General features: G+C 45.0%; 1 protein-coding gene across 1 annotated transcript; it reads left to right on the top strand.

Annotated features, from left to right (window-relative positions):
- The first annotated feature begins 94 nt into the window (after positions 1-94).
- DSTYK (dual serine/threonine and tyrosine protein kinase) lies at positions 95-27839 on the top strand. The gene is made up of 13 exons (XM_065649673.1): positions 95-335; positions 7928-8313; positions 13290-13953; positions 16299-16573; positions 16933-17016; positions 19229-19405; positions 19681-19810; positions 20540-20696; positions 21351-21483; positions 21649-21762; positions 22250-22364; positions 23206-23340; positions 24315-27839. Exons 1-13 carry the CDS (start codon positions 107-109, stop codon positions 24500-24502), a joined length of 2787 nt encoding a protein of 928 aa, XP_065505745.1. The 5' UTR covers positions 95-106; the 3' UTR covers positions 24503-27839.
- The last annotated feature ends 95 nt before the right edge of the window (positions 27840-27934 follow it).

Genomic DNA, 27934 nt, shown 5'->3' with positions numbered 1-27934 from the left:
GCGCCGTTCTCTCCGGGAGGGGCGGAGAGGCCCGGGGAGCGGCAGCCTGGCAGGGGCCGAGTGTCTCCCGGCGTGGGGAGGGGATAGCGGAACGGACCCGGAGGACATGGAGGCCGAAGGGGCCCCTTCGTGGCGGGGGCCCGGCGGGGTGATCCGTGAGCTCTGCCGCTCCTTCGGCCACTACAACCGGCACCTGGCGCGGCTGCAGCACAACCTGCGCGACACCAAGAAGTTCTTCCGCGATGTCAAGTACTCCCAGGGACACCCCTTCGCCGGCGAGGGCCCCCCGGCCGGGGCTGGGGACGGGGCCCCCTGGGATGGCTCCGCACCCGTCGGTGAGAGAGGGGCGGGCGGGGCGGGCCTGTGGTTGGAGTGTGGGGGGGAAATGGAGGCGGGTTGTGGGGGTGAGGGGGCTGTGGTGGGGGGTGGATTAGAAGGGGGTGGTCAGTAGGTCCAGAGAGGTTTTCCTGCCCCTCTACTTTGCTCTGCAGAATCTGAGGATGGGGCGAGTTCCCCAGCCTGTGCCCGAAAATCAGAGCAGCTCTGGGCAAGCCCGCGTTGCTCATATGAAGTTTTTGGGGGTATGATCAGAAGATGTGCCTTGGTGTCCAGCACTGGGCCCTTGTGGCCTGTGCCCTTGTGGCCAGGAAGGCCAATGGGACCTGGTGGGGATTAGAAGGGGGTGGTCAGTAGGTCAGAGAGGTTCTCCTGCCCCTCTGCTCTGCCCTGGTGAGGCCGCATCTGGAATATTGTGTCCAGTTCTGGCCCCTCAGTTCCAGAAGGACAGGGAACTGCTGGAGAGAGTCCAGCGCAGCCACGAAGATGCTGAAGGGAGTGGAGCATCTCCCGTGTGAGGAAAGGCTGAGGAGCTGGGGCTCTGGAGCTGGAGAAGAGGAGACTGAGGGGTGAGCTCGTTCATGGGGATCAATATGGAAAGGGGGAGTGTCAGGAGGATGGAGCCAGGCTCTTCTGGGTGACAGCCAGTGATAGGACAAGGGGCAATGGGTGCAAACTGGAACACAGGAGGTTCCATTTAGATTTGAGAAGAAACTTGTTCCCGGTGAGGGTGCCAGAGCCTGGCCCAGGCTGCCCAGGGAGGCTGTGGAGTCTCCTTCTCTGCAGACATTCCAACCCGCCTGGACACCTTCTGTGTAACCTCATCTGGGTGTTCCTGCTCCGGCGGGGGGGTTGCACTGGATGAGCTTTCGAGGTCCCTTCCAACCCCTGACATTCTGGGATTCTGTGCGATTCTATAATATGGGAGTGTGAGAGGCTTTGTGGGGTGAAATGGAGTGATGGGGGCTGTGGAAGAGATAGGCCCGTCTTCCTCACTCCCACCTCCCAGACCCCTTTTTGGGGGTGAGGGAGATGTGGTCCCTCAGAGCGGGCGGTTTGTGATGGGTTTGTCATGGAGCTGATGGGATAATTCCCTCATCAGCAGCTTCATCGTCCTCTGTCACTATTGACAAACATCCCTGCCCATGTGAGTTCTCTTGCCATGTGCGGAGCAGCCCCTTCCCATAAGACTGTCTTGTGAGGAGAGTTAAGCGTGACATTAAATATATGTAAAGATGTTCTTTATTCATTTCCAAATGGCTCATGACTCATCTCTTTTGGCTACTTGTCCAAGATACTTGTCCATGCTTGTCTTACACTCACAATTCCCATTGGAAATTTCAAGTGTTGTTGAGCTCTTCTGCCAGCCTACATAGAGGAAAAAAAAATTGTTTTCCATGTAAACTGTCGGAATAGAGGTAAATAGTTTCATAAAAATGTGGTGTCTCTGTTTATGTCTTTCTGTGACTTCCAAGAAGTGGGAACTAATTGGTTTCCCTCATTTTCTGGGAGTCTTAGTGCTGTTGGAATGGCAGCTCCACTGGCAATGCTGTTCTGTCCAGTTACTTCTTGTAAAAAATTGCCAGTCAAATAGCAATCCTTTCTTTTAAAGTCTGCTTATAGGGCTCTATAGGTGTGGATGCATCATTAATTAAATCTTCCTGACCCAGGATACAGATTTCACCACAATCCTGCCTGCTGTTTCTACGAGAGAGTGCTCAAAATCTCTCTCTTTTTTTTTTTTTTTTTTTAATACCTACCTTGACCCAGTTTGACTTTATTGCTGGATGTGTTACCAAGTGGCCCATAAGTATCAGGGCTCCAAGGAAAGGCTGACTGCTTTAGAACTTGTTCGCGCCAGCGGTAATAACAGTGTAGGCTCTCAGTTCAGGATTTCAGACTGCAGAGGTTGTATAACAATTACTGTTCTTAAATAATTTTACCTTAGTGCCTGAATAATCTGCCTTTGGACAGAGCTTCTTGTTTCTGTAACATTTTAGTTGAATTGTACATGTCCAGTACTCTGTGAAACTTAGTGGCTGGTAATAAAGTTTTTTTCCACTAACATGGGGAGGTTGTTTTAGGTGTTGGGGGGTTTAAGGAGCACAGTTCTCACTGATTTCAGAACCACGTTTTCCTGGAATCTGCCCTACAAGTGCTGTCAAAATGAGAGGAATTTTGACCGAGCAGCTCTGCAGGCTTTTTGCATCAGGCATGAACACAAATGTTTGGCGAAACACAAAAGAATTAGGAAGCAAAATGGACCCTCACTGCCTACAACTGAAGCAGAAAAACAAACTGTGGAAGTAAATGTTTCGGAAACAAAACAAATGTGAAGGGTTTTCCTTTTGAGACACCTGTGAGGTGAGTGTAACCACACAGAGACGTAACTGCCCTTCGAATCGCACAACTATAGCACAGCCTGGGTTGCTCTGTCCAAAGCCAGGCCTAAGTCTCTGCTGAGCTGAGCAGTAGCCGCTGCCCTTTTGGGTGAGCCGGCTCAGTCAGGGCTGGGTACTTGCATTTCCATCCCACCCTCCGCTGCTTGGGAGGATGACAGGCAATATTTGTCAATAAAGGAATTATCACTGACCAAACACTCCCTCTCTAGCCTTACTACAAGGACTTACTCCTCGGAGTAAGAGAAGTAAAATCAATTCAAAGAGAAAAAAAAATCATCGCCTTCCAGCTACTGTTTATGAGAGGAGGGAGAAAGTCTTGTTTGCACTGTCTGCATTTCTGAAGCAGAATATATTGTTTGTTCTCTAGGTCTGCTTTGTCACGTACAGGCTTCTAAGAAGGATTTGTTAAAGTGCTACCTGTAGCTTTAGCCTGCACGGGTCTGATGGCTTTTTATTCTTGATGCTGTTAGCGAGCGTGTTTTGCACTGACTTTCTGTAAAAAGAAAATCTTAATTAGGGACTTGGTAGTAGATTTTACTAAAATATGTAAACATACTTAGAAGAAAAAAAAAAAAACAGAAACCCTGCTTTTTACTGATTTGAAATGAAGAAATAAACTTAACAGCAGAGTCCATTATACTGTTCAGCGGCATTCTTTATTTTATCAGTACTGGGGAGCTCTGGGGATCATCCTCCATAAGTGCTCCAATGACTGGACTCTCTTGTGTTGCTTATATTGACACAATTATTGTGTATTAATGACAGTTTTTAGCAATTTTTAACATACAATATATCTACACTAAAAAATAATTGATGATGTTGGTTATAATTGTTTAGTTTCTCACAATGTGTCTGTTAATTGTTAGTTAGATATAAGCTAAGCACTCTCCTTCTAAACAATGTATCACTTCGTTTTCTATCTCCCTCTTGTCATGCAGAAGGATCTAAAACTTGAAAAATATCCCCTTCTTTTGCAGATGGTCATAAAGCATTGATCATGTCAATTGGTTAATGATGGGTATGTCTTTTATAACTTAATCACAGTACACATTAATTTAGCAGCTTCTCTTCAGATGGTAGTTGTTTTCTTCATGCTGTGCTTGAAATAATTTGAACTCTTTGCCGTAGCAACCTAAGCTTTTTGATATTTCTTTTGCCTTATTTCAGAAGTGTCTGTATGCTCAGCTGTGCCTCTTGTCCCGCTCTCCAGAGCATCTCCAGAGCTCTGGTCAGTGTCTGTGGTGTTATCTCAATGTGCGTGTGCTGGGGGAAAAGCCCTGGGCTTGGTAGCCTAATGACTCCAGACATAAATGTATTTTGGAGGGGGTGAATGTGTTAACCAGAGGGTTTGGAAGAGTTTTCATCCTGATGCTCTGTTGACTGAGGGTCTATATCCTGGTTAAAATGTGACGGCTTTGTCCCTATTGCCGTCAGCCTCCAAAGGTGGGGGCTCCTATTGTGCTGGTCAACACAAGAAGATGGATTTTAAGGTTAGATAACATGAGGAGAGGTGGAAATAACTCCTCAAATAGACAGGCACTTGTGAAGAAGCTTCAAGTGAAGCAGAAGATGAAGTTCGGTTTGGGAGCTGCCGATGTTCTGACATCTGCTCCCGTAGAACCACTTGCATTGGTGAGTTGATCAGTCCGTGTGTTCTCCTGGATTTAACAGCACCGTGCCGGGGTGGCACTAAAACTTGGTTTATATACCTGTGCTAATCCTAAATCTCATATTGTTCAAAGCCTGCTGGAAGCCATTGCCACCACCACAGAAATGTAAGGATTTTCTACACGAGGTATCAGTATTTGCGATAAGAAGTATGAGGGTCTGACCTTATATAGGCACAGTTGTCCACATGTATTATTGAAAACAGAATAGAAAGACAAGTGAGGCCGTCAGTGCAGTTGGCCTTCCTCGGAAAGAGCGTGAGTAAACGCTTAGGGCATCTGTAGATGCCATAAATTCAAGCTTAGATTCTTCTGCCAAGTGTTTGATGGAATTTTGAGCTGAGTCTTGCTGAGAGATGTCCTTGTTCTTGGACAGGCCTCCTTTCATCAACAGGAGCTTAATAACATGCACGCGCTTAAGGATCCCCCTGCAGCCTTTTTTTTTGATGTGTTTGTCACATGTCTCCAAATAATACAGTATGTAGATACAGTATATAGCACCAGCTACAATCTTCGGCAAAGGTCCTGCCACAAACAGGAGCTGCTCACATAGACGTGGGAATATTGCTCCATCTCCTCAGTAAGCAAGTTCAAAATCTACTTTTTGTTAGGTACCACAGGAGGTCACATTCCTCCCTGCTTAAACTCTTCATGTTCAGATTAGTAGCATCACCTATGAAGTACTGGGTGAGTGTTTTTACCCCGCGTCTTATTCTGAAGTAGTAATATACGTTCCACATTGCGGAATAAGAACAATTGCTCCGTCACTGTGCAACTCACTGCGGGTCTTTGAGACCTCGAGACCCACTCTAAGATATATCCAGTGATAGATACATGTAGGTTTGAAACCACCGCCCCTTGGTGGGGCACGAGGTTCATTGTGATACGACTGAATCTTGATTTTTAGTGCTGGTTTCAGGTTTGTTCTCCATATACTTGGTGTATCGCAGTGTGACATCAAGTGAAATGTAACGGATTTGTTACTGATGCAGCTTGTAGTGAACTTGTTGAATAAATGCTGGTCACAGGGAGGCTGTGGGCGTGAAAAAGATGAAAGGTGTTTTAAAGACGTAGTATTTATATATCCATTCCATGCTTCAATCGTTTCGGCTAAGCTGCTGTATTTCAATCATTTGTGTGTGCCCATAAATCCAGAGGGTGCGATCTACCTCTTTTCTTTTTTGAAAGCCTGTGCAGAGAAGGTTTCACGGCCATACGGTGCCTGCTGAATTGCTTTTTTCATGCTCGGTAGCTGAAGAGAATTCCAGTTGGAGCTTCAAGAGATGTGAACAGATCAAAGAAATTCTTTATCTTGCAGATGAAGGCTTAAATGTGCTATTTGTGGGGGTTTTGCCAATTTTTATCTTTTGTGAGCCGCTAGCGAAGATTCTGCCCTTCAGTCACTTGATGTGGCTGCTCTGCTCTGGTGGTGAATCTTGAAAGGCTCGTTTAAGGAGCAGTTAGAAAGAGTCACACTTCAAGAAGTGATTTCTTGCTTAACTTTTCCCAAACTGTCAGTTTATGGGGGTCAGTGTCTTGTGCGGGGTTTGAGTGGGGAGAGGGTTTCCCTTCGCATTGGGTGGGATGGAAAGACTCCTCTGATGGAGAGAATTTGTCAAGTAGTCCTATTGCCAGACTTGAGACTTGAAGGAAAGGTAAATCTTAGACCCAGTTTAAGGCTTCTTTAACACCTTGCCTAAGACACAACCAGCTATGCCTGGTATTGCTTCTGATTTTAATGATTTCACTTAGAGGAATGGAATGCTATAGGGATGAGGATTAGAACAGCTGTTGTATTTTATCTTTACTCGTGTTGAGGAATATCTTGGTATATGAGAGCATCTTGTTTTCTTTGGGGTTTGAGATGCTGAAACAATTTGGGATGCCAGAACGTGACTCATTAAAAGAATTTTAATAGCCCTGGTGAAACAGGACCTTCCCCTACAAAATCCTTCTCTGCTGTCTTGTATTTGAGTCTATCTTTTAGCCCTCATTCTTGTCAGTTTGCCCGACATCAGGGCAATCATACTGGTTTCCAGCTTTCCCATTTGGCAGTTCTTTTGGGGACTGGTGTCTCCATTTGCTGTTTTATTCTCAGGTGCCATCTGCCCTTGGACCTGGGACCGCAGGCTGGTTCTGGCGGCGCTGGTTTGTACTCGCAGGGATTGTGCTGAATAGCAGATGGGGAATTTATTTGTATCCATTATTATTTTTTTTTTTCGGTACTACCAGAAATATTCTGTTGCTCTGCATAGGGTAACACAAAGCGGCTTAGACATCAGCTTAGATGGCTGAGCGTGGGAAAAGCTGTATTTAGGGCTCGTAAAAGAATACAGAAGCTAAATTCAGTACTGAGAGTGAGTTGATGTAGTAGGACAAAGGGAAGGAGTTGCAGCATCACGGACTAAGAATTCCAAGGGCCTGGTAGTGGGATGGCACAACCAGTGCTTCAGATGGAAGATGGTTAAGGAGAGCGATGCCAGGGAGTCCTGGCTACTCTGCAGAAGATACAGATGTTAAGCCATTTCTTTTTGCAGCTTAAATATTCGTAAAATGAATAAGAATATCTGGCAAACGGTGCCTGTTCAGTTCAATGATATAGGTTTGAAAGATGCGCCCTGTTAGTGTGATCAAAGGAATGAAACAATTTCTTATGGTCTTTCAGGCCGCACTGGGAACCTTCCGTCTGCCAGCAAAAAGTGTCTTCCCTTGGGCTTTTCTCTACCTGGGCTGCTGAAAGCATGACAGTTCAGTTTCTTTGGATGCCGTGACTGTATTTCCATCAGGGAATTACTGGCAGAGATTATTAGTTCTGCCACGTGTAAGCAAACTTGATCTTGTCGTTCACTTCATGTAGAGAAGCAATTTTGCAAGAATGCCTTTCCTTGGGGCTAGGAGGGTGGGTTTGCTGCTTTAAGTCAATGATCTTAAACTTTGGTCAACAAGCTTGTGCAGTGATACTCTTGGGATTTGGTAGATGCAAAGTATTTGAAATTTTTAAGTGCGTGGGTGGAACTGTCACCGATTCATAGTCGATTGAATTTATTTCTGGTATGTGACAGGAATGTTCTGTACGGCTAACCCATCAAAACTTGGGAAGAGTTAATGACCTGTTTGGACTCCTTGAACTCTGGAGCTGTTCCATCCAAGGCAAAATTAGCCCTTTGGTGGTTTCAACCTTGACAACCGTTTCCTCCTGACTTTTAGGTCCTACTATTAGTCTTCCCCTAACCTGCTGAAGAGAACTCTGTGTAAACACTTCCTGGTGAAATAGATGGGGAGAACAGTAAATTATCTTAATGGGTTGGTGAGGATCAACCTCCTGTGGCCCTGTGTCGGTGCGGTAGAAACTCTGAATCGCTACCACTGGTTTCAGGGTACATAAGCAAATTCTTGGTGCTGTGTGGGTTTCTTGGTGGGCTGTGGGGCAGCTCTGGCTGAACTTTTGCGTTCAGCTGCCTTAGAGATCTGAGACTTATCGTTCGTCTAACCTGTTCTAATGCAGTTTGTCCTTCATTTTAGGTCAGAATTTCATTTCCTTCCCTCGCCATGAGGAAGAGCACCTCCAGCGGACTGTGAGCTGGCACCCTTGCCTGCTCATCCTTGGCCAGAACTGTAATGCCAAATGCCAGTTTCTCAACCTGCTGCTGGGTGAGAAGCTGCTCCCTACCACCAAAATCAGCAACGAGGAGAATTGTAAGAGGCGGCGGATCCGTTTCACGCACGGGACGCAAACACGGATTAGCCTGGCGCTGCCCGAGCAGTACGAACTGGTCCATATGATGGCAGCACACCGAGGGCACTGGGACACGATACCCGAGGAGGACTTAGAAATTCACGGGGATACCGAAGATCCTGCTCACCAGATAGCAGAGCTGGAGGTCATGCTGCCATACTCGCTACTGAAGGTAACTTGATGTCTGTGTACCATCGTTGGAGCAAAGGTGTAACACTTACAGGCCCTAATAAAGCTCACGGTGTAAACTCTCAAAGCACAGGATTTTTTTTAATTAAGGAGAAGCTGGAAATCTGGTGTTAGAGTTTTAATTGGACATCACTGTCAAGGCTCGTGTGCTTTTGTTTCAGCAGCATCATTCCTTTGTAATGTTTCCATCCGTCTCAGTAGCCACGCTTACTCAGATGCAAGTCCAAGTGTCTTCTACAATTTTACTCCCGTTTCAAGGTTATTCAGGGTTAGCTTTGCTGTATAATTGTACCTAGAAGCTGTTGTACAAGGATATGTACTTTTTATCCTGAAGAGCTTGTTGTCAGGAAAAATAACCTTCTTCATTCCAACATCTGATAAAATTACCTGATTTCATTTGTGAGGGCGGCTTTTGACGTTGCTGCGATGTCAATGGAAATACCAGGTGTTAGGAACAAGAAGGTGGGAGTCTGTTCTCAGGGCTGTTTCTAACATTGTTAGTATCTTGCTTTGTGACTTTCCTTTTACTTGTCCATAAGACACATTCCTGTCCTTCAAGTGTTGCAGTTTGGTGTTTAGCAAATATCGTTAAAGATAAGGGTTGTATTTCATAGCTTTTTACAGCTTCCTTAAGCTCTCGTTGCATTTCACATCTTACATCGAGCCTTTGTTATTGCAGTGAAATACTTCTGGAGCATTGTGTTTGGCAGTCGAATATCTGGAATAGATAATTAATTCTTAAATATAAATTACTTAAGTGCAAAGAATATGATCCATTGTCACATGAGTAAGTGTATGAACTTCATAGTTGAACAATAAAATAGCAAGGTAATTTTTTTTTCTGGAAATATGAATTGAGAGACAATTGCAAATAGGTAGAAAATGAAGCCCAGTCTATCTTCAGCGGTTTCAAATACGTTTTAGAAACCAGTCTGTAGCTAAATTGAAGCCTGTCCTAACGAGATCAGCCAAGTCAGTGCCTTCTTGGAGTGTGTGTGTGGCTTCCAGCATCCGCTGAACGAACAAATGCCGTGTTTCTGTAAAGTGTACGTGAGGCAGCCACTGCTTCCCAAAGTAAATGCCTGCTCTGGATCTTCTGCTTGTAAAACCACGCCTTGCTTTGCATAAAAGAGTATTTTGCTTTACATTTATTTGACTTGGTTACGTTTTTAGATGAGTTTAGACGCACTGCAGTTTACAACCCTCTTTCAGATCTCTCATGTGAGGGACAAAGATCCCTCTGTCTGGCTTTGGTGATATTTAGGACATTTCCATGAAAACAGCTACTCAGATTAATTTGAAAAGGGTTGGGGAAATAAAAAGCTCTTCCAGTAGAAGGAGAGGGAGGGTGAATCACAGCGAGCTTCAGCTCGAGTCAAAGGATTCCTTACATGAATTCAAGGGGCTAAAGGAAGAAAACCCAATTTTTTAAGGCTGTTAGGAAAACATATTCTATTTTAGCAGGTAATTGGGCTGGGGATAACTGCCTCTTAGATTACAGGAGTCTGACCTGTGGGCTTTTCCACCCTTCTAGCTAATGTATGTTCTTCAGCTCTGCTCAGCATACACTGAGACAACCGAGGATTTTTATTCAATATCTGTTAGTTGTAGCTGCTGCTCCTGTATCTGGTGGAATATACAGCTGGGGTGGTAATGGATGAGGGTTTTTGGACGCTATCCAAAGCTGCGTGTCTGCAGAACTACTCCGAAGGAGCTTCTGCTTTTTCTTAACTTGTGAAACAAAACTAGTGGTCTAATAACACTTGTGTGCTTGATGATAGCGTGATATTCAATACAGAGCTTAAGGATTTGAAATTTGCTCAGGAATCAAGTGATTTGATGGAGCTCAGCACTTTTTGGGCAGAGGGGAAGGGAGATCAATCTGAATTTTACCTCGTCTGTTATCCAGAATCCCTGTATTTTCATCTGTTTCTCTCCCAACAGCAGAGCACTTAGAAGTAGTACTGTGTTTCATGATAACCTTATATTCCAGATATTCAAACAGAGGAGCTGTGAGCGACTTCAGGACCTGGGGAAATAAAAACTGTGCAGCTTTTCAGGCCTAAGCATCTCTTACCGAGAGATTTAATTGTGTAGGCTGGCCTGGGCATCAGAATTACATGCTGCTGCTTTGTGCAGCCACTTAATGCTGACTCACGCTTCTTGGTGCAGATACTTGTTTGCTAAATCCAAACTCATCAGCCATCACTCCAGTAAGGAAAGACTATTTCTAAGTTAACAGTATCCAAACATTAACTAAACTACTTGGTTTTTACTTGGAGATAAATTCAATACAAGTGGAGAAGATACCACTTTTTAATAGTGAACTGCCAATGGAGCACCTTGAGGTTTTTCTTTTCTGTAGTTTGATATCCAGGGCGTGGGACCGCGCTGGCTTTTCTGTGTTACTGAAGGATGACTTAATCAAAAATTGCTTTACAGAAAAGGGGGGTGAGGAATAAGAAGGCAAAAATTTCATTTGCATTGGTCGGCTGCTGTGAGAACACTACCTTGTATATGTGAACTTAGTTATTTTTAAATGTAAAACATCAGGGAAGGAAAAAACTTTGGCCGAGCTGCTCTATTCCTTGGGGATCACTGCCCACAGGAATGCAGGCAGGTCATGGGGAATAATCCACCTAGCCAGACAGATTCTTAGATTTATAGTGGGAGGAAACTGTTGGCTCTGTCCCTCAATCTTATCAGTTGTGCCTGGAAGCCAAAATGGATTTTTCTGAAGTATTCATTTTCATCTGGATGGCACAGCGGAGTGGGAGGAGGTTCGCAGGGCTGGACGCTTCCTTTTTCATGCCTTGTCTTGCTTCGTGCTTCCTGCGACTTGTCTTACTGGTAGTCAAGGCCTGTTTGATCCTGGATTTTAATTTTTCTTCGGAGATACGGGATTCAAGTCTGAATGCACAGATGTACACACAGTGTGCCTGCGCGGTGTTCTCTTTACACTGCTATTTGTTTATCGCTGTTGACAGCATCATATTTTAAATGGAAGAGCTGTAACTCTGCCGCTTTGTGTATGTGATGTTCAGATTGTGAAGTGGGAGGCTTTGGTATTTTAAAAAGGTAAAGGAGATGTGAACAAAGTTGCTTGTCAGCAATTTCATGCTTACAGCTCTGTCAGGAGAGTTCAAGTGTGTTTGTAGTGGTGTGACCTCGGGAGAACCAGCCTAAAAATGTCAGGAATCCAGTGGGAGTCATAGGTATTCCCCATACAGAAAGACTTGATCTCTAATAATATGAAGCTGCATAGACAGTGTTTAAACTTCTGTAGGACATTAATAAAAATAAAAAGGGAAGAAATGTTGCTAGTGCTCTTTGGAAAAGCCTGAGAGGCCTCTGTGGAAAAAGAAGGACCAGTTGCTGGGGCTGTGCTGGGTTGTCTGTGTTGGTTTTCTCCCTGTCTCCTAGAGACAGCGCTGGCTTCCTCCTTTGTTTGCAGTTGCTGGTGTGAGTCACCCGTCCTGGGGAACACCCCATCACCGCACTCCCCATCAGCGCACATCCCATCCTGCTCAACACCCCATCACCGCACACCCCATCCTGCTCAACACCCCATCACCGCACACCCCATCCTGCTCAACCTCATCCAGCAGCTCCCATTTCAGCACCTGGGAGTCCCGGGGCAGGAATGACTCCGCTGTAGCTCTAAAAGCAGTTGGGAGACCTGGTCAAGCCCTTCTTATTTTTCTGGTGGAGAAAAATGATTGAAGAGTTCTTAATCATCTTAGTCAAAATCTTAATCAAAAAAGAGCCACGAACATGATGGAGTGGAGCATCTCCCATGTGAGGAAAGGCTGAGGAGCTGGGGCTCTGGAGCTGGAGAAGAGGAGACTGAGGGGTGAGCTCATTCATGGGATCAATATGGAAAGGGGGAGTGTCAGGAGGATGCAGCCAGGCTCTTCTGGGTGACAACCAGTGATAGGACAAGGGGCAATGGGTGCAAACTGGAACACAGGAGGTTCCACTTGAATATGAGAAGAAACTTGTTCCCGGTGAGGGTGCCAGAGCCTGGCCCAGGCTGCCCAGGGAGGTTGTGGAGTCTCCTTCTCTGCAGACATTCCAACCCGCCTGGACACCTTCTGTGTAACCTCATCTGGGTGTTCCTGCTCCCTTCCAATCCCTGACATTCTGGGATTCTGTGATCATCCGCTGTTACGAGTCAGGAGGATGGCGCTTAAATTCTCGCTTCAGTTCGAAGCCTGTGACGTTTTCTTTCCTTATTTCAGTAGAGGAATATAAGCGATTTGAACACTGTTCTTGCGTATCCCAAGATGGTGTCAGCAGGAGTGCATGACCAAAGCAGAGGAACTCTGTGCAGTAAGAAAACAAGTAAATAAAATAAATCTCTTAGGTTTTGGCTGGGTTTGAAGGAAGTCATAACTAAGCTTGTTATTAATACAACCATCTGTTCCTCCTCATCTGTCTTTTGGCTGTGAACTCTTTGGAATGGGCTATTGTGCTGCCTTTGGGCAGTACGGCTGGTGTGGTGCTTGCTACACTGAGAATGGACAGCGCGATATCTCCTCAAAGAGCTGCAGATCTGGTCAACATCTCTGGGAGTTGAGGGCATATTTACTGGGAGAGGCGGCTGCAAAATGAGGCAGCTGTAAGGTAAAGAATAACAGCTACTCCGCAATAGGACTTAGCTGGGAAACTTGTTCTAAGTTTTATTCTGAACTGGACTAAAGCTGAGGCACTCAGTACAAAATCCGAGTTTTGGAGTCAGGCACTAATCCGTTCCTGGATCGCCAGCTTGGGCCGCGTACTAAAGCGTGATGCTGTGTGTGAGACTCCACAGCCCTTCCAAAGGGTTTGAGTGTTTCTGGTTTTGCACTTTGTGAATGAATGACAGTGTATTTTTGCATGTATCAGTTTTTAACAGGATCCGTACCAACCTGTTTTGTTTTTTTTTGTTTGTTTTTTTTTAATTTCCTCACTTGCCAGGAAGTGGACGTCGTGGTAGCGCCATGTCGCGGGTTCCAGTCTGCCGAAGCCACCTTGGGAGAGTACGTGAACCAAGTCTTGCCTGTTGTCATCTTTGCCATCAGCGAGGACGAACTTTCTTCTTCCGACGAGAACGAACTGCGCGAAATCAAAGAGAAATTCTCTTTGCCTATTTTCTTCTTCAAAGTGCCGGAGTTGGGGGTTGAGCTGATCTCTCCCAAAAAAACTGAGAACGAAAAGTCCTCCCTTTACTGCCAGCTGATGGACTTGGAATATCTGAGCACCAACCACTGCAGCTGTGGAGCACCCGCTCCCGACGCCGATGCCCAGAGCGTGTTGGTGGAGCAGCCGGAGAAGCTCCGTCTCTTAAGCACTTTTTCCAAGCAGGTGCTTCAGAAGCATCTCGTGGAAGCGGCGACGAGTTTAAATGAGGTGCACTGCCGCTGCCTGAACATCTTCATCAACCAGGCGTTCGACATGCAGCGGGACCTGCAAATCACGCCCAAGAGGCTGGAGTACACCCGCAAGAAGGAGAATGAGCTGTACGAGTCGCTGATGAACATCGCCAACCGCAAACAGGAGGAGATGAAGGACATGATCATAGAGACTCTTGGTAATATGAAAGAGGAGCTTTTGGAGGATGCTGCTAATATGGAATTCAAAGGTAATTACCGGCAGGAGAGTCATGGGAATGAAGGGTTAAGGGCTTTAAAGTGGGGTGGTGGAGCAATATTTGCCGTCTGCTAAGGGACGGTTGAATGGCAGGCTAGACAAGGGACTTTGCAAGAAAATTCAGAAGCAATACACAAAACATTTTTCTGTAGTATCTCCTGGGTAAAAGGCACTGTCCTTAAATGAGAGGCCTGAACATATTTCTTCTAAATCAGACTTTTTTTTTTTTTCCCCCCCCCAGAGCTTGCTGCATAGTTCTGGGTTAGGGTAATTTACTTCTCTGCTTTAATTCCCTGTTCTGCCAAAGGAGAAAATCAACTCTTTCAACTTTGCCTCAGTGGATGTGTTAAGACTTGGGAATAAATCTGTCCTAAGAAAAAAAGCTGTTGGAGTTTTAGTGCTGAAGGCTCGATTTGTACCTTCTGCTTGATTTCTTTGTCTGAGAGAGGTTTTCATAAGACTTGGGTATAGAACCTCCTAAAATGAAACCGCTCTGGGTAGGTAAGGTTTTGCTTTAAAAATAAAAACCAACACAACATATTGTGCTCCTGAGGCTGACGCTTGGTGTTTGTGTGTTTTGGGGAAATGTGGGAATTCTCGCTGCATCTTCTAGTACCAGAACTTCCAGGAACACACACATACGGGGTCTGTCAGAAACATCCAAGTGAAGATTTGTAGGTTGATGTTCCACAGCTCTTTTTCCTTTGCCATAACAATCATTTCTCTTCAAGGAAATGCAGTTCACTGGGCTGATGGGGATAGATTTTTCTATTTAAAATGAAATCAGAAAGAACTCCAGGCTACTGGTTTAGAAGAAATATTTTTTGTGAATTCAGTGCTCTTTGAAGACACAAGCGAGGCCAAAACTCTGCATAATTTTGTTTTTCTTGACTGACTTCGTCCCAATTTCAAACCGGAGTGTTATCTCCTGGGACGAAGAGGAGAAATGATGGATTATGCTTAATCCTGCAGGTTAGGATGTGGATCTTTTTGCTTCAGCAGGTGGGAAATGGATCTTTTCTATTTCTTGAAATGCTTGCTTTGTAGTGCCCGTATAAAATGTAGTCCTCAAAAAGAGTTTGTTTAATTGCAACATAACCTATTTGCGTGCTGGAAAAAAACCCCAACAAAATATGCTAACAGTATAGGGAGTGTGTGAATTATCCCTGTTTAGGGCTGCTATTGCTCCTTTATCAGCACAGGTAATAATTCCTGTATTCTGTCTGCCCCACTCTACACAGAGCCGGAAAAGTGTAGTGCCTGAGTTCAGGATTCTAGAGTACGTTTGGAGGCAGCACAAGATAAAACACCCGCAGTAATTATTCGCACAACGAATATCACTTAGAGTGCAGCATCTTGTTGAGTATCAGCATTTGAGGTAATATCCTACGAGAAGGAAGGGGTTATTTTGAGGAGCTAATGCCATCTGCTGATGGCTGGATTGCTTTTAAGTAGGCTGGGCTCTTGCTGGCCAAAATCCAGAGACAAGGTCTTCAGCTCCTGGTAGTAACACGGTGCTACTCAAAGTGGTTACAGCACATGAGCAGTGATTGCTCAGGGTTTGTTTAAAAGTACCAAGTGGTAATCAACGTTTTCAAGATACCAGAAGAAAAAGCATGTAACCGCTGTGGCTCTTACATCACTTTTTTTTTTCCATAACATTGAACATCCAGCAGCGTGGCCTGGAAGAATTTCCTGATCTGTACTTCTTGAGATAGAAGTACAGCTTTGTGCTTCTGCCCTTTAATTTTTGAGGTGGTAGTTGGCTTGTCATCGCTGTATGACTGTAAACCTGTAGTATAGAGTCTGTCAGGTGTTAGAGTATCCTGTGAATTTGAACACCAGTGAATGAACGTCAGGATATTTTCAAATGTCAGAATATTTTCCACCTTGATCAGATGTGAATTTTTTAGCTTTTCTGAAACCTGGAGTACCAGCTGTGCATTCCTGGAGCTACTCTAATGCTTTTGTACTTTCTATCACAGAATACCGGATTACTCAACATCTGTAGGGTTGGTTTTGGACCTCTGTAAAACCAGCGCTGTAGCATTGGACATGCAGACTGGCAAAAATTGAATCCTTTGCGACAGTCAGTGGGTGGGTTCTGCTGTTATTCATGGCTTGCTTTGTATGACTTAGAAATGCCGTTGACTTCACGGTAGAACATCTGCGTCTAAAGCAACGGATCTCTGAAGGAGCAAAATAGCAAAAGTGTGTTTGGAGCAGGAGCTGCATCTCCTTTGCAAAACGTTCCAAGCAGCTCTCGGTGGCCATCGCTGCAAGAGCAACATATTGAGTACAAAAGATGCCTTTTTTTTTTTTTATTCTTTTGTGCAGATATCATCATTCCCGAGAATGGGGAACCCGTTAGTTCCAAGGACGTCAAGTGTTGTATTAAACAAATTCAGGAACTGATTATTTCTCGATTAAACCAAGCGGTTGCCAACAAGTTAATTAGTTCGGTGGACTATCTGCGTGAGAGCTTTGTAGGGACGCTGGAGAGATGTCTGAAGAGCCTGGAGGAGTCTTGGGAGGTTTCAGTACATCCTGCAAGGAGCTTGGAGAAGTCAAAGGATGTTTCTGTCCACATCACAAGCAATTATCTCAAACAGGTATGGTGACTTCAATGGCTGTTTAGAGTATTCTTCATAATTACCTTTATCCTGATCCAACAAGGCAGGAGGAGACTGAGATGCTCAGTGAAATTAGGAGAACACAGCTCTGGTATCTTCGAGGGAGGTGCTAGAACTGAGGAACAGTCACTTAAAGGCCCGGTACTTATCCTTCCTAAATCTGTGCAAAATAACCAAATTACAGGCTAGAAACACCTATGTCCTTAATACAATAAATATAACCAAATTATGGAATATCCTATATAGTGTCCTTATTTTTCATTTTCAGGATCTGGCCAATTTTATGGTGACTGTAGCTTCCAAAGTTCTCATATTTCCATCTTTCCCCTGCTTTCCAGATACTAAACGCAGCTTATCATGTTGAAGTCACTTTCCACTCTGGCTCAACGGTAACCAGGATGCTGTGGGAACAGATCAAACAGGTACGGGTGACATTAGCATTTATTTCTAGCATGTGTCACTGTACAGTGAAATGTTTTCTGAGCGCAGAATAACGTGAATACTCGCAGCTGCCCTCTCAATTTTGACTTTCGACACATGCGTTGGAAAGCTGTTGCTTGCCCGCTCAGCTCTAAGGCTGTGTGTACAGTTTATTTCTGGGGATGCTAATACTTAATTTAAAGCAAATACCTCTTTAGTGTTTTCTTTGTGTTCCGAAACAGCAAAGGAATGACGACCAACACTTTGAAACTCTGGCTGTTTATATGTTTTGGGTAACTGGTTGGTTATTTGGGAGTTTCTTATGGGTTTTTTTTTTGCTTGTTTGTTTTGCAATGTATCTTGATTCAGGTCAATTGACTCTTCTCCCTCCAGTGCAGATGAGATTTCCTCAGGTCTTTGTTTGAAATTTCTGTCTCTGTTAAAGCATTTGTTTTTCTAAAGTTCCTGCTCTGAGCTGTTGATGACCTTTACTGCCTTCTCCCTCTTGTGATTCAGTATGGATGAGTGAGAGAAATACGATTTTTTTCCCAAATAAGTGCAAGTGCAGACTGAATGGTAACAAACCTTCCAATTCCTCCAGCCTGGGAGAAGGATCCAGCCTGGGTGTGAAGCAGATGGATTTCTGTGGTTTCTAATAAAGGGTGGGGCAGGGCGTCTTAATGACCGAGCAATTAAAGAGAAGTGATGCATACCCACACTTGGGATTTCCGTACCTTGACAGCATGTCCGCCTGTAAAAAGCTGTTTCACTGTAGCTCTTGCCAGTTTAGGAACATCCCCCTTCCTGAGTCTCTGAGTTACTGCTTATGTCGCCTGTTCTTTCAGCCTACGAGCTGAGAGCAGCCTGTTTTCTTGTGAGCTTTGATGCAGAATTCAAATCTGTCTGAAGATCTGCCTATGCAGGGGGCACTTGCTCTGTTCCAGCTCTAGTTTCTGCAGCCTGCTGAGGGAACAGCTCCGGCCAGGGGACCAACACAGCTCTGCCACAGCTGGGAGGTTTTCCTGACTGTCCTGGTTTTCTTTAAAACAAGACCAGCTCTCTTTTAGTGAATTTAACAGGAGTGGTATTGATACATTCGCTTTATTTTCCGAGTTGTGAGTCATTGGGTATTGAACATGATACGTGTCTTGTGTAGCTACGAATATAAAAATTGAGAATTTTTTTTTAATGATACACTAGTACAATCCCTGCTCTGCTGCTCAATATTTTGAGTGTGGAACTTAAACAAAACGTTATCTTCGTGAATTATCTTACCCATTTTCATGCAGAGATGAGGCTATGAATTTCCAGCTGCTGCTTCTGGGTTATCAGTGAATTCTGGGCCAGAGGTAAAACAGTTCCAGTGGGAAAGATTGCTGTGGGCAGCTACTTACTGACAACTTTTCCAATGCATAAAGGTGTTCTGTCTGTCATCTGACACTCTTCCTGTTTTCTGGGTGGATCACCTTGTTCTTGAGTATCTTGATGGGTATTGTCAGCCAGTAGAGGAGGGGTGGACAAGTTCACCAGCCGGGAAGGGTAGAAATGTAGCAAGTAATCAGCTATCTTCTCCAGCAATCATTTATTTTTAGTGCTTCTCTTTCAATTAACACTTCAGCCAAGTTCGTCTAAGTAACTGCACTTTTCTGAATTTAGCTGCATGTTTTTTTCTGACACTTTTCGCTCCGGAGCTGATAACGGTAGCAGTGGTACACAGAAGAGGCCCAGGTTTAGACTTCTTGCTATGACTGCCACAGTTACCGATAAATTTTGCATGTCCCATAAGTACGAGGGCCGTATTTGCAAGGAGGGGCAGACAGAACAGGTGACTAAAATTGACCAACTGAGTCACCGTTTACTGCAGGGGGACAATAAACCGTGGCACTGATGCAGTCCTCGACAGGTGCCACAACCATGAGGTTTTCCAAGTGCTGGCTGTCTCACCACGTGTTCTTGGTCAGATGCGAAAGGACGCTTGGCTTGCAGGAATGAACTCAGCAGACGGTCAGAAAAATCAAATGTCTTAGCGTGTGTGCACAATGTTGTGATCAATACTTCTAAATTGTTCATACTTGCTGTAGGTAATTATTGAGCCGAATTCTACGTGCAGACGATGGTGCATTATTACAAGGTATCTAAGCAGCCTCAGAAAATTGACTGATCCTTTGCTTTTTTTTTGTGTTAGTGCCTTAATTCTATTTCCTGTTTTCCTAGATAATCCAGAGGATTACGTGGGTCAGCCCACCCGCCATCACCAGCGACTGGAAGAGGAAAGTCGCTCAGGACGCCATCGAGAGCCTCAGTGCGTCCAAGTTGGCCAAGAGCATTTGCAGCCAGTTCCGGACCAGGCTCAACAGTTCCCATGAGGCTTTTGCAGCTTCTCTGCGACAGGCAAGTGTGTGGAGCTGTTAAGGAAGACTTGTTTTGTACATCGGCGCTTATGGAGACAGGATTTTTAATTGCAGAGATAGCTAAATGAGCAGGTTGTGCAGTTAATGCTGCTGTTCTGTTGGCAGAGGTGGCAAAGCTGATTGAGTGCCCTGATACAAGGTCCCATTTTTTAAACCAAGGATGCTTAAAGTAGGATCTCTCCTCAGTTGTGCAAGAACCCTCATGACTCTAGGGCTTCACACCAGGCAGGATTACAGTGTCTCTATCTCTCGTAGTTAGAAGATGGCCATTCTGGCAGGCTGGAGAAAACGGAAGACCTGTGGCTGAAGGTGCGGAAGGATCACGCTCCTCGGCTGGCACGACTCTCTCTGGAGAGCAGGTCCCTCCAGGATGTGCTGTTACATGGTGAGCGCTGTGTGGGACGTTCTATTATCTTCTGCTCCCCGCTTCTGAAGTGGGTTCAGTGTCCAGTTCTGGGCCCCTCAGTTCCAGAAGTACAGGGAACTGCTGGAGAGAGTCCAGCGCAGCCACGAAGATGCTGAAGGGAGTGGAGCATCTCCCATGTGAGGAAAGGCTGAGGAGCTGGGGCTCTGGAGCTGGAGAAGAGGAGACTGAGGGGTGACTCATTCCTGGGGATCAATATGGAAAGGAGGAGTATCAGGAGGATGGAGCCAGGCTCTTCTGGGTGACAGCCAGTGATAGGACAAGGGGCAATGGGTGCAAACTGGAACACAGGAGGTTCCACTTGAATATGAGAAGAAACTTGTTCCCGGTGAGGGTGCCAGAGCCTGGCCCAGGCTGCCCAGGGAGGTTGTGGAGTCTCCTTCTCTGCAGACATTCCAACCTGCCTGGACACCTTCTGTGTAACCTCAGCTGGGTGTTCCTGCTCCGGCGGGGGGATTGGACTGGATGAGCTTTTGAGGGTCCCTTCCGATCCCTGACATTCTGGGATTCTGTGGGTGTAAAGGAGCAGGAGGGGTGTTTTGCTTTTCACTTCAGTGAGCCTCCATCTCACACACACCAAGAACCTTGAGAACCTTGGCCTTTGAGAATCTTTGGGCTGCCAGCCTGAAAGTGTATGGGAAGGAATAAACATGTTTTAATGTCTGACTAAATGGATGTTGTGCCTTACAGGCAAACCGAAGCTGGGCCGTGAGCTGGGCCGAGGACAGTACGGTGTGGTCTATCTTTGTGACAGCTGGGGAGGGCATTTCCCGTGTGCGCTGAAATCCGTTGTTCCTCCAGACGAGAAGCACTGGAATGACCTTGCACTTGAGTTTCACTATATGAGGTGTGTATCATAAGTGCTTCTCTCATTCCTTGTGGATCTCCTTAACTTCACTGCTGCAAATGCTATAGGCAGAACCTTGCTTGCTATAGTTCAGCTTGCCAGTGCCACTGCAAACTCACAACAGGTACAGAATGGTGGGCAGACACGCTCCTTCCTCTTTTAATCCGATTCTCTGGTGTCTGTGCTGCTGTTCAGGCACTTGCTATTTTGCAGAGTAAATCAGAATTAGAGTGTGATAGCACACAGTTCTTCTCCCCTGATTTCTGGTGTCAAATCATTCCTCCTTTCCTAATCTTTGTCCTGTCTGACTTCATAGAAGGAAATGATGGGTCTGCACTGCAGAAAACAGCTGGTTTTCAGTAAACAGCTGCAGGCTGGTGCCGCAGTACAGACAGCCGAAATAACACAGTATTTCTTTGGTACTATAACCTTTAATATGCTTTCTTGAGTTTAACTGGATCAGAGGGCTATATATGCTTATCAGTCCCAGAACCATAGGGTGCTGTGAATTTGTACTGTACGGCACATGGCGTAGGTGCATCTTACTGTTGTCGTAAAGCTGCAGCTGTTGAGTATTTTTCCTTTACGAAGTGGGGCCTGGGTTGGGGAGAAGGATATAAAAGTGAGCAGCTTTCTGTGCTGAACTTTCTATAGGTCTCTGCAGACACACGAGCGGCTCGTACATCTCCATGGTTCTGTGATAGATTATGGCTACGGAGGGGGCTCCAGCATTGCCGTCTTACTGATCATGGAACGGTTGCACAGAGACCTCTATACCGGACTAAAGGTAACAATAATCCATGTGCAGTATGTACATTTTTGTATACGTTAAAAAAATCGATACCTAGACATCTATTAATATGTAAAACGAAGCCAGAATTGCTTTGTTTTCAGTGCTGCAAAAGGAACTTCCCACTTGTAGGAATTAAATCTGTGTGCGTTTATTCTTCAGGCTGGGCTAGAATTAGAAACACGATTACAGATTGCCTTGGACGTAGTTGAAGGAATCCGTTATCTTCACAGCCAAGGACTTGTGCACCGGGATATCAAACTTAAAAATGTCTTGGTAAGGAAAACTTTTGTATCTGGCTAATCCTGAAGTTTTATGAGGCCTTTTTAGTGAGAGGGAGAAGCGTAATATAAGTGAAATAAAAGGTCCTGGCCGAAGAAAGCTATTAACTTGGGGTTTTAGCCACAATGAGCCTTGCAGTGAGGTTTCCCTAAGTCATTTTCAGGCAGAAAGCCCAGGGGAAAGGGAGCTGTAGAGTCACTTCTCTGGAAGGTTGAGAGCTTGAGCTACAAGCTGAGTTTCCAGTTCCCAGTTCTCTCAAACCCCAACCACACCCTCTACGTAGAAGACAAGTGAGGGCACGTCTTGTTACTGAGCTTAACTGGGTAAATGTCCACGAGCAGCCAAGTAATCGGAGAAGTTTACTTAAGAACAAGTGCCCGACTCTTCAAACATAAACAGGTTTTAAAACCGAAATATTCAAATGCAATACGGAAACAGAGAAGTGTGGTTATCAGCTGCCCGTGTGTGACTTCTCCTACAGCTTGACAAAAAGAATCGAGCCAAAATCACTGACTTGGGGTTCTGCAAACCAGAGGCCATGATGTCGGGCAGTATTGTGGGCACACCTATTCATATGGCTCCTGAGCTCTTCACAGGTATGTTTGTCCTTTGAACCCACTGCTGTCTTGCTCTGCCTTCTGTTTTGAAGGCAATGACTCTGAATTAATGTCTCAACTCGCTTATGAGGGAAAAATAATTAAAAGAATTCAGAAGACTGCCTGCTTAGAATGCAGAGTATGTATTTTTTCTGTATTTTGAGTCTCAGTCTTAAATCTTTGGTTAATTGAAAGAGGATTAATAAGCTTTGAAGTGATTAATACTCCTGCAATTGGAAGGTTAAATTATTAGTTATGAAGCCGAAAATATTTAGCTTTCATAGGCAAATACTTCAGAAAGGATCCCATTTTTTGTATAGATACCAAGTAAGGTATTTTCAAAGTGTTACTTAATGTGGCATGTGTTCAAATTCACTATGTGTCACGCTTCTGGCAGGCGTGCACTCTGATTGGTGGTTTTTTTCCTGAGTGAGCATCTTACAGTAGCACTTAAAGGTCTGTAACACATTTACCAGAATCCTTTTGGTCCATCTGAGATGAAATCAAATTGCAGCAACCCTATTTGTGTTTAATTTATCAAATATTATTCAATGAAATGTTGGCGGTTAAGTCTGAGATACAGCTGTACTGCAGTGGTCCCTGAACCTCAGCTTGGGAAATGCTGGTACAGGTGAAGTGTGTAAATCCTCTGGGAATCAAAGGCCTTAACTTTTATCCCTTTACCTTTGTGTTACTAAGCTTCACACAAATCTTGCCTTCTGGCAACAAAGTTCTGGTTTTAATTTGAGGAAGCGGAACACAGAAATTAATCCTTGGACTGCTCGGTTTCCAGCCATGAAGATTCTGTTTGCCTCGCTGACCGAGTGTGTTTTTGTCACAGGAAAGTACGACAACTCGGTGGATGTTTACGCATTTGGCATTCTCTTTTGGTACATTTGTTCAGGACATGTGAAGCTACCAGAGGCTTTTGAGAGATGTGCAAGCAAAGATCACCTGTGGAACAACGTTAGAAGAGGTATAAATGGCTTATTTTGAACTCTGTTGGTTGATACCTTATGCTTGAGTAAAATTTGAGGGGAGATTAGGAAATCCATTTTTATCCTCTTGGAACTGAAAGGTAAAAATATGAGTTGTATTGCTTCAGTGACAGTTTAAAGAGTAACACTTACCTAGTTAAACTTGGACATGTTCTACTGAAAGTCTAACTAAAATGAGTAGGGAATAAAGAAATAAAAAAGCTTTACGTTAACCACCTCCTTGCCGTGGTGTCACAGGGGCTGTGCTGGCACTAAACCATGCAAAATAGTCCAACACTTGTGATGTAAACCAGATCCCAGAAACAGCCGGGCATGATCTCCTAAGGAATGTTTAATCCCCTGCCATTTCTGGAGGCCATGGGGATCTGTACATTCAAGCGCTTCATACGCAAAACGCCGGGGAAGCTGCTGCTGCTGGGCTGGAAAACACACTGGTAGTTTTTCCCCTAAAATATAAACTTACGCCTGTGTAGGTTTAGTGTAATGCTGTGTTTAGTGGTGGTTTACTCCTACGGTATCAGAATGCTTTACTTTGTGTCCCTAGTTCCTTCCTGTTTTAATCTCTCCCCTTCTCATGTGAAATAGATTAACTCAGCTGAGTGAGTCTTTGGTCAGAAAGCTGCGCTCGCTGCTCCTTCTCGTGTTGAACTTGCTCCTGAAGGCACTGTTACGAGTGGGTGTGGGGGGGACCTTTCTTCTTATAGGGGAGGGTCTTCATTTTGCTCCCAAATAGTTGCAAAGAGGAGGCTCTAGTGAAACCAAAGGTATTGGGAGCGTGCACGATCTCCGGAGTGACTCCAGCAACGCTCCCAAAGATGCTGAAATGCAAACCTTTATCAAGAGCATTAGACCTCAGACAGTCTACACTGGTCACTTCAGCCTGCTCCAAAATAACGCACATCAAAGTTTTTGAGGTCTGCTGATGGTAACCACATCCTTCTCCGTTTCCCAGGAGTTCGCCCGGAGCGTCTCCCGGTGTTTGATGAGGAATGCTGGCAGCTGATGGAAGCCTGTTGGGACGGGGACTCCTCCCAGCGTCCTCTCTTGGGGATTGTCCAACCGATGCTGCAGGGGATCATGGACAGGCTCTGCAAGTCAAGCTCTGAGCACCCCAACAAAGGCTTGGATGACTCAACTTGAAGCATGGAAGAATTTTTAATTGTGGGAGAATTCGGAACCCCAAACTCTGCAGATGGCTTCTTGTAGCTTTGTAGCTCTTTGTGGCTAACGTGAGTGGGACAGGTAATAGCCACCAGAAGATTGCTCACAGAGGTGAGACCTCGGGGATGTTCCACCTTGAATAGTGGCCAGAGAAATCTCCCCCAGTACACCCCAGTGATGCTAGTTACCCCGCTGCAGCTTTTATTACGGAGTTGTGCAAATAGGATAGAAAAATCCCCACCCTTGAACTAAAAGGGGATTTTTGCCAATCCCACACAAACACCCATCCAAGAAAAGCATCTTGCGTGTTCCAGGTAGCATCTGTGTTGCTAGGAGTCGATCCCAACAGTCTTTACTCAGTAAAGTAAAAACTCTTCCCATTAACTGATGGCCATAGGTGGCCTTTGGTCCACACGTCACTATCCCAATCGCTTCTCGATTGGCAGCAATTTCAGTGTGGCTGGAGAGAAAGCAGAGGCTCTAGGCTAGAAAGTGTTTAGAAGCTGAGAGCATCTGTCTGAGCTTCTTGCAACACTCCAAATGTTTACATTGACAGGAGCAAAGCTTCCATGTTTTACCTAAAGGGGTTTTTCTACTGTTCCACTGCAGTGCAAACACCCCAAGTTATAAGCTATTTATCTCTTATGTACCCTTCACCTCTTCTGTAAATGAGCATTTTTTTTTTCTGGTAATTTTGCTTCATAATAGTTATGTGAACGTCTGAAGAAACCCGACCTTTCTTTTATGGTCTTCTGGTAAAATGGAAGACTTCTCAGAGGTGACATATTGTAAAACCGAACCAAAGTCATTACAACTAATGACTGTCCATGGGGAAAGTGCCAATTCATTTTTAATTAAATTTGGGGGTTGAATTAGTTGTAAAGGCAATGACAGTTTTAAATTGTGTGAACTGTGACAGACGGATTTTTTAAAAAATAAGGTTTCTTCAGCTTTTTTAAAGTCACGTGCTTGGTGAGAGCAACTTGAGGGAAAACAGGTCATTTGTTCTTCAGTAGCTGTGTGTTGTGGCTGCGTCCATTCGTCTGATCGTTTCACTCTTAATTCTCTAATTTGGCTGTATTGAAAAGAATAAAAAATGGGAGGGGAGGGTTTTCCTTCGCAAGGAAGGTGCGGGCTGTTTCTCAAAATAAAACCCTCGCCCCTTTTGCATTTCAGGGGCGAAGTCGGTTGATCTTAATGTAACGTTACCTGTGGGGTGGAGGCTGAGACAGAAAATGCACCTTGTTTACTACACAAGTTGGCAAGTTCTCCCTGGGTTTACTGTTCCTTCAGCTGCAGGGGATGGTCACGCAGCGATGGTGGTTCCCTGAAAGCTGCCGAGCTGCATCCCGAGCAGCGCAGGCGTGTGGAATTACCGTGTGCTGTCGCTGGAATTTATTGGCTCGTGTGCAGCAAAATTACAACCGCTAGTCTGCCTGTTAAACAGCTTGAACAAAGGAAAGGGATACATAACCCTGCAGTATTAGTTTAGTTTAAATCTTCCTTTCTTTGTGCAATAAACAGAATTAATGCTTTATATATATATATACATATATACATATATGTATATATATATAAAAGACTTTTTTACTTACCTGCATGCGTGGGTGTATCTGGTCTGTGATGGCATTAACAGAACAGTTCTCTACAGACACAGCCCCACCAGCTGAAAGTGCAGCAGCCAAGAACCACATGCGCAGAAAAACCGAAAACTTGTCCCAAGTCAGAATGGGGAAGCGTTTCGCTGCCTTGGTGCACGCTCAGGCCACCAGTGACACTAACAGTATTAACTCTGTTCTGCTGCGTGTGGTGGTTCGTAACCTTATTTAAAACTAGGAGAGTCAAGGTCAGTCTCTGGCAATTACTAGAGGTAGCTTGTGTAAATAATACATGTATGAATAAAATTGAAATCTCTGTATATGCAATTCCAGAAATGTCTTGTATGGCTTTTCCTGTGTAGCCATCTCCAGACACTTAACTGATGCTTTTTTTTTTTTTAATTGTTTGTAGCTACTTTGATGTCTTGTTTCCCTTTGGTTTGTCTTTTTGCATGTTTTGGCATTGTAGATCTGCAGGTTTTCCCAAAACTCAGTACAGCTACTTCTCCGCATTTTTTTTCCTGTTGGGTATAAAGTCTGCCTGACTGAACTTGTTTTGAGAGATTTCACACACCCTGTTTATCTTTAAACCTAGTGCTTCTCGCCCCCCTGTTAGGAAAACAGGGTGAATAATTGCTTTATTAAAAGATTCCCCAGAGTGTAAAATGAAAGCGGGACCAAACTCAAACACCCCTGAGCCTGGTGCAGTCAGTCTGTTCTTCTCCCAGATATTTATTGCCTCAATCTACTGAAGATGTTTGTTACAGTGTGTTTTAATGTTATGTTATAACCTGTGCATTGTTACCCCACGTAACCAGGTACTGAACTGGCTTCTGTTGTATATGGACGTAAACTAGTACTGTGATCATTGCCACTTAAACCAAGATTAGTCCTCCCTGTTCTGGGATTTAACCTCTCCCTTCCTGTAGGTCTAAAGGGGAGATCACGCCTAAAATGATTTGGGGAATAAAAGCTTTGTTTAGAAAGGTGTAGGTTTGGCACTGCGAGGTTCATGTCCAGCCGGGGAGGTGTTAGAACTTGCTCTGCACTCCACAATCCCCAGCCCAGTTTTAAACCTTTCCTTCCCACTCCCCTTACTGGGATGAGCTGGGAGAAAACCCGCTCGCACTATATGGGACAAGGAACGGGCTGGAGGCTGCAGGACACTCACTGCGCCTCTGGCTCAGATCCTGGGCTTAAGTCTGAGGATTAAACTTACACGAAAAGCCTTGTTTGGTGACTGGAAAGCAGCCGTGGTCTACTTAGGGACGGGGAGAGCAGCCCCTGCCTGCCCTGACCCCACTAAGCTTGATTTAAATAAGTTACACAAGTCACTCTTTTTTAAAATTTTCTTTTCTCTAAAGCAGTATTGCTGCTGTCAGTAAAAAGCGGCCCCTTTATCTGCTTCAAACACCCCTCGAGGCTTAAAAAAAAAAAATAAAATAGCACTAAATGTTCTGAGAGCGGCTTCGCGTGCTTGGCCGGGGGCAGCGGGGCCAGGCCGGGGGGGTTGGAGGAAAAAAATGTCACAAGTTTCCCGAGAGCGTACGAGAAAGTGCAATAACCGGAACGCCCGGGCTCAACCTTTGTGTTTTATTATGATGAATTATTCTTGTTGCTATTTTTTTTTTTTTTTTGTATCCGACCCGCGCGGTACTAACCCCCCTCCCCTGCGCTCCGTGTGTTGTAAAAGACGCGACTGTGAGTTCAGCCTTCGCCTACCGGGCGCCGCTCAATAAAGCTGCTGTGACCGGTCGCTCTCGCTGGTTTTGTCGCTGCCGCCGCCTCTCCCGGAACGTCGGGCGTGCGGCTG

Source organism: Caloenas nicobarica, chromosome 21 (assembly GCF_036013445.1).
Source record: "Caloenas nicobarica isolate bCalNic1 chromosome 21, bCalNic1.hap1, whole genome shotgun sequence".
Lineage (NCBI taxonomy): Eukaryota > Metazoa > Chordata > Aves > Columbiformes > Columbidae > Caloenas > Caloenas nicobarica.
Note: the sequence above shows the minus strand (reverse complement) of the source record. Positions and strands in the feature narration are given on the sequence as shown.

Excerpts from the sequence above, each read along its gene's own strand:
- DSTYK (XM_065649673.1), top strand. The coding sequence starts at position 107 with ATGGAGGCCGAAGGGGCCCCTTCGTGGCGGGGGCCCGGCGGGGTGATC. Across the intron at positions 8,314-13,289 it reads TGCCATACTCGCTACTGAAG|GAAGTGGACGTCGTGGTAGC; the intron begins GTAACTTGATGT and ends CTCACTTGCCAG. Across the intron at positions 19,406-19,680 it reads TTGCAGCTTCTCTGCGACAG|TTAGAAGATGGCCATTCTGG; the intron begins GCAAGTGTGTGG and ends TATCTCTCGTAG.